Source organism: Schistocerca cancellata, chromosome 4 (assembly GCF_023864275.1).
Source record: "Schistocerca cancellata isolate TAMUIC-IGC-003103 chromosome 4, iqSchCanc2.1, whole genome shotgun sequence".
In the NCBI taxonomy this organism is placed as follows: Eukaryota; Metazoa; Arthropoda; class Insecta; order Orthoptera; family Acrididae; genus Schistocerca; species Schistocerca cancellata.
This window is the reverse complement of record NC_064629.1, coordinates 50,749,354-50,766,615: the sequence shown is the minus strand read 5'-3', so window position 1 is coordinate 50,766,615 and position 17,262 is coordinate 50,749,354. Positions and strand designations below refer to the sequence as shown.

At 42.3% G+C, this 17,262-nt stretch overlaps 1 protein-coding gene across 1 annotated transcript in view; it reads right to left on the bottom strand.

Annotated features, from left to right (window-relative positions):
- Positions 1-17,262, bottom strand: part of LOC126184016 (exostosin-2) — a 103,265-nt gene that overhangs the window by 34,763 nt on the left and 51,240 nt on the right. Inside the window, exons 5-7 of the mRNA XM_049926368.1 lie at positions 15,534-15,759; positions 15,261-15,444; positions 14,968-15,134 (exon numbers count right to left, since the gene is read on the bottom strand). Of these exons, the coding sequence (XP_049782325.1) occupies positions 14,968-15,134; positions 15,261-15,444; positions 15,534-15,759 (577 nt within the window). The remainder of the gene's footprint in view (positions 1-14,967; positions 15,135-15,260; positions 15,445-15,533; positions 15,760-17,262) is intronic.

The window sequence follows — 17,262 nt, the reverse complement described above, 5'->3', positions numbered from 1 at the left end:
CGGCAATTATGGACGTACAATAAACAGAAGATTTCTCTCTTGGGACAGTTTAATGCTGAGGTATCTTACAAATCCATCGTTCGCACTGTTCCCACATTTGTGGTCGACCAGAGCAACGCAGAAAATCTTTTTGGTTTCGATGCCTTTCGCGTGTTTGGGTTCTCCATAGATGACTCTGTCAATATTGTCTCTGATGCTATTCCTTATGCTCAACTGGATTCCTTGTCGACGACATTTTCATCCCTTTTTTCTCCTGGGTTAGGCCGTGCAAACGACTTTGAAGCTCATATCACGCTCAAACCCACTGCTCGGCCAAAGTGTTTTCGGGCTCGGCCCATTCCTGTGGCCCCTCGTGATCGGGTAAAATGGGAGTTGGATCGTCTCACTGCTTCAGGGGTCTTGCTTCCTGTCACTTCCAGTGAGTGGTCCTCTCCTGTCATTGTAGTTGCTAAGCCAAATGGTGATATTCGTCTCTGTGGCAATTTCAAAGCCACTGTAAATGCTCAATGCCTCATCGACACTTACCCTATGCCCCGTCCTGAAGAACTGTTCACTAAACTTGCTGGAGGCCAGTATTTTTCTAAAATTGACCTGTCAGGAGCTTATCATCAACTTCCTCTCGACACTGCTTCCCGGCAGTTTCTGGTCCTTAACACGCCTTTCGGTCTCTATCAATACCAACACTTGCCATTCGGGGTTGCTAGCGCCCCTGCTCTCTTTCAGCGATTCTTGGAACAATTATTGCTCCCTGTCCCTTGGTGTATCAATTACATGGACGACATTGTTGTCACTGGCTCCACCACTGAAGAACATCTTCAAAATCTCTGCACACTTTTTCATGTCTTACAGACTGCTGATCTTAAGTGTAATCTTCAGAAATCACAATTTTTTCAGGCATCTATCACGTACTTGGGGTTTCAACTCTCTCGGGATGGTATTCGTCCGCTTCAACAAACTGTCGCTGCGATCGATGCCCTTCCTCGCCCTACATCTGTTAAGGAACTCCAGGCCTTCTTGGGGAAAATAGAACACTATCACAAGTTTTTACCATCTGCGGCTTCGGTGGCTCAGCCGTTGCATCGCCTGTTGCATAAAAACGTGCCTTTTCACTGGTCCCCATCATGTGAAGTGGCTTTCCAGAAGTTGAAGACTATGCTGAAACAGTCCCCGTGCCTGGCTACTTATCGAGCTGGCCAACATCATCATCATCTTGCCACAGACGCCTCTCAATACGGGGTCAGTGCAGTCCTTGCGCACCGTTTTTCTGACGGTTCGGAACAATCCATTGCTTATGCCTCCAAAACGCTCACGGATGCCCAACAAAAGTATTCTCAAATTAAGAAAGAAGCTTTGGCCATCATTTATGCTCTTCATAAGTTTGGTGTTTTTCTCTATGGCTCCGACAAGGCTGCACACCGCCTCCAGCGTTGGGTTCTTTACTTGTCCCGTTTCAATTATGAGATTCATTTCCGGCCAACAGCTCAACATGCGAATGCTGATGCTCTGTCTCGCCTTCCCATGGGTCCTGATCAGGCATTCGATAAGGACGAACTTTTGTGTTTCCACTTGGATGTTGCCGAGCAGCGGGTTGTGGACGGGTTCCCCATGACGGGGGACAGGCTGGCGGCTGCTACGGGTTCTGACCCTACCCTCTCCCGGGTTTTATGCTGTACTCAGAAGGGTTGGCCAGATCGCCCGTCCGCTAAGACTTCTGATGCGTTGCGGAACTACTACACTTTGCGCTACCGCCTCACGGCTAGGGATAGTGTTATCCTCCTCTCCACTGACAATGCTTCGCTGCGTGTTGTGGTACCTGCGTATTTGCGTGCTTCGGTCTTGCGCCTCCTTCACCAAGGGCACTGGGGTGTGTCTCGCACAAAATCCCTGGTGCACCGTCATGTGTACTGGCATGGCAACGACTATGAAATAGCACACATGGTCGCTGCCTGCGGCCCTTGTGCGTCACAGGCCGCTGCCCCGAAGTCATCTTTGTCACCATGGCCTTCGCCTGAGAAGCCCTGGGAGCTCATTCATGCTGACTTTGCGAGACCCTTTTTAGGTACTTATTGGCTCCTCGTAATTGACACGTATTCTAACTTTCCTTTCATTGTTCGTTGCACATCACCTACCACCGCAGCAACCACCAGTGCTCTCGCCCGCATTTTTTTTTTGGAAGGCCTCCCCTCTACTCTTGTTACTGATAATGGTCCGCAATTTGCCTCTTCCGAATTTGCGGATTTTTGTGCTCGTCACGGCGTTACGCATGTCACGGCCCCGCCGTTCCATCCACAATCCAACGGTGAGGCTGAACGACTGGTCCGCACATTTAAGGCTCAGATGTGGAAACTTCTGACTTCTTCTGCTGCTGATGATGCGCTTCTCCAGTTTCTGGCGTCTTACCATTTCACCCCCATGGGCGACCACAGCCCGGCTGAGATCTTACATGGCCGACAGCCCCGCACGCTACTTCACCTTCTGCGGCCTCCCACCTCACGGCCGCAGGTGCCTTCACTTGGCCGGTTCACCGCCGACGAACTCGTCTGGGTACGAGGATATGGCAGGCGGCCAAAATGGAGCACGAGTCACATCTTAAGACACCGTGGCAGACGCCTGTATGAAATCCAGATGGACACGGGTGTTGCAGTGCATCATTCGGACCAGCTTCGGCCTCGGGTGCCTGCAACGTCTGTTCCGAATGTTGCCACACCACCTTTGGCTCTACCTGACGCTCGGGATCTTGGCATCTCTCAATACTCACAACGCAGCCCTCTCACCGTCATCGCGATGCCAGCACCAGAACGGACGCCACCAGAAGACGTGCCCTTGCAGGAACCGGAGGACCATCCTCTGTCAGAGCAAATCTACTCGCCTCCTCCTCCAACGGACGCCGACACATCGCCCATGTCTCCTGTCATATCAACTGGACTTGCCGCAACGGGCAGATTGGTGCATGGGGCCCCAGCAGATTCGACCCCTACGTCTCCTGTCATCTCGACCCGTTATCATCAGGGACACTTCCGTCCGTACGGGAAGCCTCCTCCTCGAGACTTTATGGTGAGTCAAACAGCGCCTATGGACATTAGCCATCTCCAGGGCACCTCCATCAAGATCAGTGCAACAATTTCAAAGGGGGGGAAAAGTGTTGTGACTCGCCGATCATTGAAAGTGCCGCCGCGCAATTACGCGCTCTACGTGCGGCGCTGTCTGCCAGCCATGCAGCAGCTGTGCCACCTAAGCAGCCAGCCGTGCAGCGGCCGCTAGACTGGGACTCAGTGCTCATTCGAATGCTAACGTGTACACATGTCTTACTTGTCAACTTACTCAGTGACTTACATGTGTTGTTGTGTCATTCTCAAATATATGTGTTAAACTTGAAGTTCTAACAAACTTGGTATATAAAATTACATACTTCGTTATTTTACTGTTGATGATTTACGTTTGCTGGGGTGATATTCATTGTAAAAACAGGAAAACCAGCAATTTTCTCAGCATCTTGCAAAAATAATAAATGATGTATTTTTACAATTACAGGGTTGTTTCATTGTTTCTACACAAAAACAAACTTAGTTTACATTCATAAAAGGTTGACTCTCATCACACAGTTTGGCAGCAAACCACACATAATACATCATTTTGCAAACTATTGTTGAGGATAGCTGGTGATGTACAGTGGAATGTATTTTGATACAGTTTTCTCAGAATGTAGTTTATTTTCTCTCTTGGTGACATACTAGTAATTCTGAAGCTGTTTCATCAAATTCTTTGCCTGATGATAAAAATAGACATTGCAGGGTTGCACTAGCACAGTGCATTTGCGGGAGCCACTTTAATACTGCATGATGGCACTCTTTCTTAATCTTGAAAAATCTCATTGTATAATTGTGAATTTGCTTGTCTTCCCCACAAGTCAATTAATAGAAGAAATCTATTCTCCTGCATGTATGGCTGCATCATATCAGTCAAATAATTTTTGAATATGGTGGTTGTAAGTTCCCCAGATTTTTACACATACTACTCCACCATCTTTTGAATACTTGATCCAAAAGAACCAGTATGCTCTTGTACCCATATTTAGACTATTGGTAATAGTTTTCCAGAAGGGTTCTTCCCAGTGCAAGTAATGTAAAAAGTCAAAATGGGAAATAAAATAAAAGAGAGAGCTTCCACATAGGGATTTGACACCACAACCCTCAGATTAGCAATCTACACTCTTCCTGCTGCACCAGCCACTGCATGAAAACCACACTAACGTATAAGGCTGATGCCACACCCAACCTGTGCCAAAAATGCTATTTTTTTTTTTTTAACACTTGGCCATCTGGAGCTCCCACATCTGTCACTTTCATTTCTGGCCAAGCCCTGTATATATCACATATTGCGGTGAAATCAGTGATGACAAGTAGGTGCGGGCCCCTAGTTAGTTAAAAACCCCAAACAGGTTTCAGCAAGAGACATTATGGTGCTACCAAGAAATTTCAGTCTGCAACTAGATTAGTAACACCACGTTCGATAATCAGAAGCAACAGATTGTGCACTGGGACCAAGACCACAGAACCACCAAATTTGTTTCTCTAATAGTAAAAGTTTGTCAAGGTCCATTCTTTAGTATGCAAGGATATACAGAGATGCCACAGAAATTTAAAAGCACAAAAACAACTTTAACAGAAAAGGAGGAGGATTGAAATTACACAAGTCATGGGCCTGAGTGCTAAATGAAACTTCCAGCACCAGCTCATCTTCCTACCTCAAAAATTTGACTGCAGAAATGATCACAGTTCATTAGGAAAAAATGGATGATGGAACACTGTTCTACTCCAATTTTGGAATGAATTCAGAATTTCATTAACATATAGTATACTGCTTATAAACAAAACAGAAAACCATAGTGAGAAACAAGACACATTACTGACTGCCAGATATGGTTTTCACTGACCAATCCTTGCATACAATAGCAGTCTCTCTTGTGTACAGCTGCTTGTCAAGTTAAAACCAGGATCTCTCACCTACATGCAACATCCACCTTGTAAACAAGTTTGACAATTCAGGATCATTAGCTCTTGGCACTACAAAAAATGACAAATAGTTCAAGAATCACAAAGATTGTTCTGTCACAGCACCTTTACTCTTCTTTTCCTTCATAAAATTAATTGTTGGTAAGGCGGGTACCAGGTTGAGATTCATTGGGAGAGTCCTTAGAAAATGTAGTCCATCAACAAAGGAGGTGGCTTACAAAACACTCGTTCGACCTATACTTGAGTATTGCTCATCAGTGTGGGATCCGTACCAGATCGGGTTGACGGAGGAGATAGAGAAGATCCAAAGAAGAGCGGCGCGTTTCGTCACAGGGTTATTTGGTAACCGTGATAGCGTTACAGAGATGTTTAACAAACTCAAGTGGCAGACTCTGCAAGAGAGGCGCTCTGCATCGCGGTGTAGCTTGCTCGCCAGGTTTTGAGAGGGTTCGTTTCTGGATGAGGTATCGAATATATTGCTTCCCCCTACTTATACCTCCCGAGCAGATCACGAATGTAAAATTAGAGAAATTAGAGCGCGCACGGAGGCTTTCAGACAGTCGTTCTTCCCGCGAACCATACGCGACTGGAACAGGAAAGGGAGGTAATGACAGTGGCACGTAAAGTGCCCTCCGCCACACACCGTTGGGTGGCTTGCAGAGTATAAATGTAGATGTAGATGTAGAAATGTCAAAATATCACAGTAACTATGAGCATTAATGAAATGATAGACAGTTCATCATGAAGCTGACAAATGACACTATGATATACAACAGAATTCACAAAATCACTGTACTTATCCAAAATAGTCTCCTCCTAAATCAATACAAAGCTGAAATTATTTAAAAAGTATTTTGAAAGAATCACTCCAGTCCTTGTATGGAATTGCATCTAGTACTGCAGCACAATTTTCTTAGATTTTCTTAACAGCGTTGTAACAAAGTCGTTTCTCTGTCAAATTCAATTTGGGGGACAACCAGTAGTCAGCTGATGCCAAACCCAGTAAATACAGTGAGTGATGCAGGACTACAATCCATCTGCTGGACAAATACTAGTGTATGATATTCACTTTGTGGGCTGGGGCACTGTCGTAGAGGAGCAACCAGGAACCCACCTCTCAGTATTCAGGTCAAATTCGACAAATTCTCGTCCACAAATGATGGAGAATGATGAAATAAAACTCACATTTAACTGTTTGCCCTTCTGGTACAAATTCTCTGTGAATAATTCCTTTGGAATTGTAGAAAACTGTTACGATTGTCTTCACATGACTCTCCCACAAGCACACTTTCTTTGGTTTCGGATTCTGTGGACTCAACCATGCTGCACTCTGCCACTTTGTAAGAGGCTCATATTAGAAACACCATGTCTCAGTTTTTAATTGCCTGAAAGTGCATGCAGTGCAAACCACACGTGATCTCTCTTTTTGCCCAAATCCTCAGACAAAATTCTGTGCACAAAAGTTTTCAATACTCCTGACAGCCCCTTAATGGGTGATGCAGAAACACATCTATCTGGTGCAATTATTTCAGCAGGTTTTTGCACATTTTCATTGCTGTGACTTGCCCACGGCTTTAATGCTTGTGGTGTGTTCTTAATGTCCTCCCTGCCATCACAAAATAGAGCAAACCACCTAAAAACATTTGGACTGCTTAAACAATCATTACCACAAACACTTTTCATTATATCAAATGTTTCACAGGCGAATTTGCCTAATTTAATACAAAACTTGATGTCGTCTCACTGCTCCACCACTATTTTCCAATGAGCGTCAGGCATGTACTCCTCCCCAGGGGATACCACCTTGTTAAAGGCACCTTATATTCTGGGCAGGGAGGCTTGTGAGCTCTGACGAAGTGGGGGCTTGGCCGATGGTAGTGTGGCTGCTGGTAGTATCTCCCAAACCAAACTGGCCCCACCAGAGGAGCTAGAAGAAGTGTGTCCCTCCCCATAGGGCGAGGGGGCTCAAATATGTTAGGTCATCAAACCCATCTATGGGAGCTAACCCCGAAATGAAAGCCTGGTCCTGATGGTTGGGGGATGAGCACAGGGTTGATACCTCTGATTTGTAAAAAGCCTATCTTCATGAATAATGTAACAAGGAGTGTTGGATTCCGAAGGCAAACTGTGTCAAGGAACAGGCTCCAGCTCTTGGCTGATATACATCTACAGAGCAGCAAGTTAAATGTTTATCTTTACCTGTGTTTCCACATGGTATACTTATTAAATTTTGTGCATGTTTTTTTCTGTTTAAGAGGTTTAATCTTGCATTTTTGTATGTATAAATTCATTCAGTCTGTAGCACAATAGTTGCTCACTGAAAAGCCAGCTGCATAGCTCATTAATGTGTCAGAGTCCATTGGTGACAAATCAGGAGCATAGCAAGTTACATATCTAGGATTGTCTGCTTTTATAGTTCACTTCTTCAGTTAATCTTGCTAGGATGGATAGGATGTGTGCGTGTCGTGTGCAGTAGCCTCAGTTTGCGAACAGCCGAATGTGCTTTTGGCTGCAGTCAGTCACCTTGAGGCTGCTGCCTTGTGGTGTAGCGATGGTGGAGAATCTGGCACATTGCATGGAGCACCTCAAGTGTTGCTTGTTTTACCCATGGGCTCTGCTTCCAAGGCACCTCCTAATGCACCCGATGCTGTGGATCTGCCTTTACAGCAGGGTGAGTGGGGGGGGGGGGGGGGGGGGAGTGGTGCATTTGCATCACTCGAGGCAGAGGGCCAATGTGGAGACCAGCTGCCTGGTCTTGCCCATTCACCCTGTGAGTGGACAGGTGGCTGCTCTTTCAGCTGTGTCCGAGTAGCACATGGGAGGAGGGGTTTACTAGTTATTGGGAGCTCTCATGTTACGTATGTTATGGAGCCCCTTAGGCAGATAGCATTCAGGGCTGGAAAGAAAGCCAATATGCACTCAGTATGTCTGTCATGGGGCTTCATCTGAGATGTGGAAACGGTCTTGCCTGTGGCTGTCGAGCATGCAGGGTGCAGTTGTTTGCACATTGTGGCTCGGCACCAACAACGCCTTTCGTGTGTGTTCTGAAGTGATCCTAAGTTTGTACAGGCGACTGGCAGAGATGGCGATGACTGCTAATCTCGCACAGAGTGCAAGCAGACCTTGCAATTTGCAGCATATTCCCAGAGCTTGTTGGGGTCCTTTGGTTTGGAGCAGAGAGGAGGGCCTCAATCAAAGGCTCTGTCGACTCTGTGAGGTCTTGGCTGCAGATTTCTAGACTTGTATCATCATGTGGGGATTTGCAGGATTCCCCTTGATACGTCATGGGTGCACTATACAAAGGAAGCAGCTACTCAGGTAGCAGAGTGCTAGTGGATTGCACGTGAGAGTGTTTTAAGATAGGCAGTAGTCTGAAGTTCTCTAGTGGACATTCGCCAGTTGATATGTAGAAAGGGAAGTCAAACAGCATTCAGAATAAAGACACTTAAACAACCAAAATTTTATCAGTAAACTGTCAAAGTATTCATAATAAAGTTCCCAAATTTACTGCCCTCCAGGAAAGTTCCCACACTCAAATTATTCTTGGGCCTCAGGGCTGGCTGAACCAGAAGAGGAAAGCTCTGAGATATTTAGCAAGCTGTGGAATATATATTGGACAGACAGATTAGAAGCCATAGGAGGGGGAGTGTTCATTGCAGTGACAAAAATATTGTCTCTATTGAGGTCAAATGTTGAGTGTGACACTGAAGTCATCTGGTCACGTAGAACAGGTGTACGTGAAACAAAGTGAATTGTTGGATGTTTCTAACGGCCACCCGAGTCTGCTGTGACAGTTCTAAAGTCATTCAAGGAAAGTCTATGGTCAACAGTGCGTAAATACCCATATCATGCAATACTAGTTGGAGGTGACTTTAACCTGCCGCATATAGACTGAGATGTCTGTAGATTCAATGTGATGGGTACAGACAGTCAGTCATGCGCAATAGTTTTGAACACATTTTCTGAAAATTGTTTTGAGCAGCTAGCTCAACAGCCCACATGCAATGGAAACATCTTAGACCTTGTAGCTACAAAGAGGCCGGACCTTTTTGACAATGTCAGTATAGAATCGGGGATCAGCGATCATGATGTAGTTACAGCAAATATGATTATGAAAGTTAATAAGTCAGTGAAGAAGGGTAGGAGAATGTTACTGCAAGACAGAGCAGATAAGCAGTTATTATCATCTCACTTAGACAGTGAATTGGCATCACTTAGTTGCAGTAAGATGGATGTACGGGAATTATGGGCAAAGTCTAAGCAGATTGTAAATCGTGGTCTGGAGAGCTATGTCCTTAGTAAGTGGATAAAGGATGGAAAAGACCCACCATGGTTTGCTAACAAAATTCGGTGAATGCTGAGGAAGCAGAGGCTGTACCACTCTTGGTTCAAAAGGGAATCTGTTCTCAACGACAAGCAAAGGTTAGTAGAGATTCATATGTGTGTGAAAATATGTATGCAAGAAGAAGAATAATAATAACTATCACTGTCACATCTTAGCAAAAGATCTGACAGAGAATCCAAGAAAATTCTGGTTGTATGTAAAATAGCTAAGTGGGTCTAAGGCTTCCATTCAGTCCCTTGTTGACCAGTCTGGTGTGGCAGCTGAAGACAGCAAAATGAAAGCCAAAGTTTTAAATTTCTTATTCAAGAAATCATTCGCACAGGAGAATCGTACAAACATACCATACAGACTCCTGTATGGGAGTAATAAGCATACCTGGTGTAGAGAAACAACTGAAAGATTTGAAAGCAAATAAATCATCACGTCCGGATGGAATACCAGTTTGATTTTACAAAGAGTACTCTATGGCATTGGCTCCTTATTTAGCTTGCATTTATCATGAATCTCTCCCCCAGCACAGAGTCCAAAGAGTCTGGAAAAAAAGTGCAGGCGACTCCAGTATATAAAAAGGGTAAAAGAACGGGTCTGCAAAATTACAGACCAATATTCCTGGCTTCTCTTTGTTGCAGAATTCTTGAACATATTCTCAGTTTGAATATAACAAGCTTTCTTACACTGAGAAGCTTATGTCTACAAATCAACATGGTTTTAGAAAGCATCGCTCCTGCAAAACTCAGCTTTACCTTTTCTTACATGATATACAGAGAACTATGGATGAAGGGCAACAGGTAGACTCCATATCCCTAGAGTTCCGGAAAGCATTTGACACAATGCCCCTTTGCAGACTGCCAATGAAGATACGAGAATATGGAGTAAGTTCAAAGGTATGTGAGTGGCACGAAGACTTCTTAAATAATAGAACCCAATATGCTGTCCTTGACGGTGAGTATTAATCAGAGACAAGGGTATCACCAGGAATGCCCCACGGAAGGGTGATAGGATTGCAGCTGTTTTCTACACACACAAATGATTTGGCAGATAGGGTGGGTAGCAATCTGCTGTTGTTTGCTGATGATGCCATGGTTTATGGTAAGGTGTCAAAGTTGAGTGACTGTAAGAAGATACAAGATATGATATGTCTGCTTGTGTCTGTATATGTGTGGATGGGTATGTGTGTGTGTGTGCGCGCGAGTGTATACCCGTCCTTTTTTCCCCCTAAGGTAAGTCTTTCCGCTCCCGGGACTGGAATGACACCTTACCCTCTCCCTTAAAACCCACATCCTTTCGTCTTTCCCTCTCCTTCCCTCTTTCCTGATGAGGCAACAGTTTGTTGCGAAAGCTTGAATTTTGTGTGTATGTTTGTGTTCGTTTGTGTGTCTGTCGACCTGCCAGCACTTTCATTTGGTAAGTCACATCATCTTTGTTTTTAGGTATATTTTTCCTACGTGGAATGTTTCCTTCTATTATAAAGATACAAGATGACTTAGACAAAATTTCCAGTTGGTGTGATGAATGGCAGGTAGCTCTAAATGTACAAAAATTTAAGTTAATGCAGATGAGCAGGAAAATCAAACCTTTAATGTTCAGATACAGTATTACTAGTGTCCTGCTTGACACAGTCAAGTCGTTTAAATACCTGGGCATAAAGTTGCAAAATGATATGAGGTGAACGAGTATGTGAGAACTGTGGTACAGAAGGCGAATGGTTGACTTCGGTTTATTGGGAGAATTTTAGGAAAGAGTGGTTCATCTGCAAAAGAGACCACATATAGGACGGTGGTGTGACCTAGTCTTGAGTACTGGGCAAGTGTTTGGGATCCACACCAGGTCACATTGAAGGAAGACATCAAAGCAATTCAGAGGCGGGTAGCTAGACTTGTTATCGGTAGGTTCGAACAACATACAGGTGCTACAGAAGTACTACAGGAACTCAGATGGGAGTCCCTGGAGGGAAGGCAACATTCTTTTCAAGAAACACTATTGAGAAAATTTAGAACACCAGCATTTGAAGCTGACTGCCAAATGATTGTTCTGCCACCAACATACATTGTGTATAAGGATAACGAAGATAAGATACAAGAAATTAGGACTCACACAGAGTCATATACACAGTTGTTGTTCTCTCACTCTCAAATAGAGTGGAACAGGAAGGGAAATGACAAGTACTGGTACATGGTACCCTCCACCTTGGACCGTACGGTTGCTTGCAGAGTATTTATGTAGATGTAGATGTAGATATGGATACACCAGTGCTTAAATTTGGAACATGGAATGTGCATACACTGGTGTATATAGGGGCTACGAATAGTATTGGAGAAGAGAGACTAAGGTATGGAGTGGAAGTTGTTGCACTTCAGGAAATCAAGTGGCAGAGAAGGGGTGAGATTCATATGCATAAATTCTTCCTATATTAATCACAAAAAGACAAAAGACAGGGAGAGCATGGAGTTTGGTTTATAGTCTCCAAAGATACATACAGATCTGTTATTGCTTTCATTCCACATAATGAAAGAGTATGTACTCTGCATATCAAATGTAAATTCCACAATGTGACCTTCATGAATGCACATGCACCAACAGAAGACTCAGATGAAGGTGTGGTAGATGATTTCTATGATCAGCTGCCTGATGTTTGTGATAGAATAGACTCCAAAAGAGTCCTCGGTGACTATTATGGCAAACAGCAACGAAGAGGCTTTCAGAAGTGTGTCTCGTAGGGAAAGTTTACGTGATGGAACTAGTAATAACAGTACAAGGGTTGCCCAGTTAGCATTTGCAAACAAGTTACGGGCAGTAATTACCTGTTTCCCAAGGAAAATATCTACAAAGGGATCTGGAAAATACCAGAAACAAATGAAGAAAATCAAACAGACCATATACTGGTATCAAAGAGGTGGCACCTGATATGGAAAGTATGCGCACTTTCTGAGAAGCTAATTCTGATTCTGACTATTATGTAGTAAGAGCCAAAATGAGGCAGAAACTTGTTATGGCTACCAAAGAAAATAGTGCCAGAGTAGAGAAATGGAATACTGAATGATACATTTACTGTTCAAAAGTATCAGAATAAATTGAGACAGGAGTTACAAACAAAAGATGGTGAGGACTATATGGTCAAAGAATGGCACTCTATTAAAAATACCAGTCTTACAACAGCACATGAAGTATTGGGGGCCAAGAAGACTTAGAAATGAAAACTGGTATGATGATGAATGTAGACAGGCTGTGGAACAGAAAAATAAAGCACGACTGAAGTATTACAGCAAAATACAAGATCAAATAAGGCACTATCTTATGAAAAGAGAATAGAGGCAGCAAGGGTACATAGGAGGAAAAAAGGGAAGCCATAAGGAGAAAGATAGAGGAGACAAAAGAGCACTATCAAAGAACGAGAGCAGAAAGCTTTCTAAGAAAATTGCAGAAGAAACCCAAGTATGCTGACAGATAAACAAGATGTTCTGGATAGATGGAAAGAATACGTCAACGGGATTCTGGAGGGCAGTCCTACCAGGAATATACAGCCACTCTAATACACTGCAGATCCAGAGATAGAAGAACCCAGATTAGAAGAGGTACAGAAGATAGTGCACTGTCTTGAAAACTTACAAAGCACCAGGAACTGATTGAACAATTGCAGAATTGTTGAAAATGGGGGAATTAGTCTCCGTAAACAAATCCACAATCTTATCAAGTTGATATGGAATCAGGAAATAATCCCAAAAGAGTGGACTGTAGGGGTACTTCAACCAATCCATATGAAAGGAGACAAGACTTCTTGTTCAAATTACCGAGTAAGTATCCTGCTGAATATAACCTATAATATTCTCTGTAGTATTATCTACAGGCTAGTTCCATATGCAGATGAAATTCTGGGAGAATATCAGGGTCGATTTCAGCCTAATAGGTCAACAACAAATCATATACTTGTGCCGAGGCAAATAGATGAAGAGGCTAGGGCAGAAATGCCAAATGATTTGCTGCAGCTTGGTATACCATCTAAGAGTGTTTCACTTATCCAAGCAACATTGGCTGGTCCCAAGGCTGCAGTGCAAGTGAATAGAGAACTCAGTAAATGGTTTAGCATTAGTAAAGGAGTCGCACAAGGGGACACCCTCTCAACAATACTTCTTAATCTGACTCTTGAGGCAGCCATTTAGAAGCTTCAAATATCTGGTTACATCAACCCAGATGTGTGCATACACTGATGATGAAGCAATTATTAGTAGAAGAAGAGGAGTTTCATTAGAGACAACAATATGTGAGCCGAAAGAAGCCACACTACCTAGAGGCCTTGCTATTAATGAAATGAAGACTAAGTACACAAATCTCATCAGGAAGGAAAATCATAACTTGGATAAACTATCAGCAGCTGGTTTCGATTTTGAGCAAGAACTTTGACTATCAATGATCTAATATTAATAGGACAAAATCCATGTCACCTGAAACAAAATAGCACATCCTAAGTGGTAATAGATGCTTCCACACTTTTAAGAAATTCTTAGCCTCTATGTTATTAAACAGGCAACTGAAACTTCAAGTTTATAAGGTCATGATGTGAATCATGGAAACCAACAAGTACCGATGACCAGCATCACAGGGTATATGAACACACAGTTCTGCACAAGATCTATGGGGTAGTTCAGGATAACAATGATTTCTGGAGATCTAGAATTAATGCTGAGCTGGATCATCTCATACAAGGAGCTGACATCGTAAGAACAATAAAAAGTAGGAGAATAGCTCAGCTTGTACATGGCCGTAGGATGGTTAATGGACAAACACCTAAAACTGTTTTTGAATGGAGGCCAGGTAAAAGAAGACAGAGAGGAAGGTCACAAAAGAAGTGGACATATGGTACAGAGGAGGCTATGAATCTCTCATAGTTAAAGGATGGCAGAGAACTGCACAGGAGAGGGCACAATGGAGGAACCTTGTTGAAGAGGGTAAGAATCATGTAGGGTTGTAAAGGCATGAGGAGGAGGAGGAGGAGGAGGAGGAGAAGAAGAAGAACAACAACAACAGCAACAACAACAACAGAGAAGTGCACTTGTCCAGCGCTGAGAATGATAATGTGTTTCTGCACAGGGACCAAGTTATCTTGCACAAGCTTTGCACATGCTCAATATCAAGTGCCTTCTGTCTCCTCTGGAATGTGGGATCAAGTACGGTCTTTAGTTTGTCTGTGTTTGTGCACACATTGTTGATTTTGAGGTGAAAGTGGTCAAGTTTTGTCATGATAAGAAAATTAATAGTATCATCTTTTGGATGTTAGTGTCTAATTAGCTGTTTTATAGCTGCAGGTAACATATATATTTTGACTAACTGCTATCCTTATGGCATTTTCATGTTTTGCATGTAGGATTCTTTGTAAGTCATTTTATGACATATGCAGTAAACTGTGTATCACTAACATTTCCCTCCCTCCTGTTCCATTTCCAAATGGTATGCAGGAAGAATAACTGTCAGTACATCTAAGTATTTTATAAACAAAATAAGCATTGAAGTCATGTCTCTCATCAACTACTTCAGTTTTTGAAATTGTGAAATGCTATAACATTTTATATCTTAAAACACAAAAGTTTGTGTTCCTTTGGAATGTTGATAGCATACCTCATATCCAAACTCCAGTTCATCTGCAGTAAGCATTACAATATCATCATCTATTGTCAGTATGGCTTCAGTTTCTATTTCTTCATATGGATAGAACCGATTGGATAGTTTGTTTTCTTTAGTCTGAATAACCTTCAAAGGCTTATTTATTTTGGGCCACATTGATGCTGAAAGCAATAATAATAATAATAATAATAATAATAATAATAATAATAATAATATCACAAAATCATTACTTTTACAAATATGTTGCAGGTACAAGATTGTAGTATCAAGGCTACACAGTAACTTACGATGTGGTGGATATTTACGTTGATTGTTCCATACAACTAGAACTTTATTTAAGCTTGGTGCCTTCACAAGTTTCTGTATCAATGTAAAGAGAGACTCTACCCTGTCATATGTTAGTACTACTGCTGTGAAACCTTGTGAGCGAGGTGCAGTCAACTGCAGGAACAAAGGAGATTTCGTTGAAAGCTGTAAGAAAAAGAATGTTCTTGTAGATGTGTATAGCATTTATCTGTGGAAATTACAACAACCTGAACATTCAGTTATTTATATCTTACAGGATTTGGTGCCATATTCCAATCATCATACGTTCGGGCATACTGAGGGAATACCCGATCATTTATTATGTCCAGTGCTGTTAATGTAATAGCTTTCAGTGTTGAAAAGTAACGATGGTAAAGCCAATGGCCTTGAGCGCGCAGGTCTTCCAACCGTTCATCTGACACACTGGACAGTATTTCAGTAAGCCTGCCAAGATCAGCTTCAGTAATAATTACAGCAGCTCTGGAACACACAAATTCTGGATTAGAAAACAGAGGTAAGGGATCCAGAGATTTCAGTCAAATCATGTCACAAAATCAGGAAGTCCAAGAAATAACTGAAATCAAACAACAGTCATTGCAGTGTAAAATAACAAGAAACAGCATGTTTTTATTTCATTTTCAGATACCTGACTGTCAGATACCTGTCTGGCTGTGCCTAAATAGACAGTGTCAACCAACTGCCATAAGAATTTAAAGTAATTTCTTAGATACTTGGCAACTTCTTGCAGCTCACAATGAAAAGCAGCACTGTACAATATTTTACCAAAAGACTATTTGATGGACCACATTGTTCAGGATAAACACGAAGTTACTCATCAAGTGCTGCAGTTAAATTTCAAAATTATCAGTTTAAGTGTTATAATGCATCACAGATGACTAACTTTGAAATAAAATTATGTCAGAAAGTCCACAGCCCATGAAGATGTCAAGTTTTGCAATACTTAAAAACATAACTACCCCTACTAAAACCTCAACCTGGGACTACCCTGGAATTTCTCATGAGAAAAAGCTGATTTGCTTTAAATAAAACTTCAGTACACAGAAGACATCACGTCACTAACAGCAAACTGGAGACATGCTAGGAAGATGTACAGCTTAACTAAGGTGAAATCTTTCCTTATTTTTCATACTGGACAATCAATTAAGATAATGAATGAATGAATGAATAACCTTTGATAACAACCTACTTTGACTGCACAGATACTCTGCACTGCCTGCAATTTTTGAAGTTACATTTGCAAAACATACAGCATGTTAAAAGTATTCCATGTTTTGAGAGGTGGTTGTATGGATCAATGCAAGAAAAAATGTCCAGTAAACATGGGTTCTAAATCCCATACCTTAAGAGCTATGAGCATTTTTACATCTTCACTGCTGTGAAACACACCTCTCTTCTACTGCAAGCTCTTTGCTACTGTGAATGACCTACAGACTGCAGTAAACAAATGAGGACACATTCCTCTGTTATTGTTGATGAATAAATCATACAGTAAACACCTTTTAGTGTTGTTCCCATAAATTGAATTCATGGTTCTGGGGTAAGTGTAGCATATACATTAGTTGTAACGGAACATATTTCTTTTTTTTTTAAAAAAAAAGAAACCACAAGTTGGTGAGATGCTTTTACATTGTAGTTTTGTCTTTGCACTTACCAGCATAGTGGGAGCCTATTACTCCACACAGAAAATGGCAGACTCAATCTTCTGTTACAGTGTGGCAAATAGAAACAACCACAGAGCGCATGACTGCAAGTTCCCATGGGGACTAATAGCCTCCCATTATACTGGTAAGAGCAAAGGCAAAACTACAATATACAAGCACCTCACAATTTTATCAAAACAGAAACTGGTTCCATTAGAATTCATGTATGCACTGCACTTAATCCAGAACTATGAATATGGTTCACAGTAACAACATTAAAAGATGTTTATTACATGCTGTATCTATGGACAATAATAGAGGA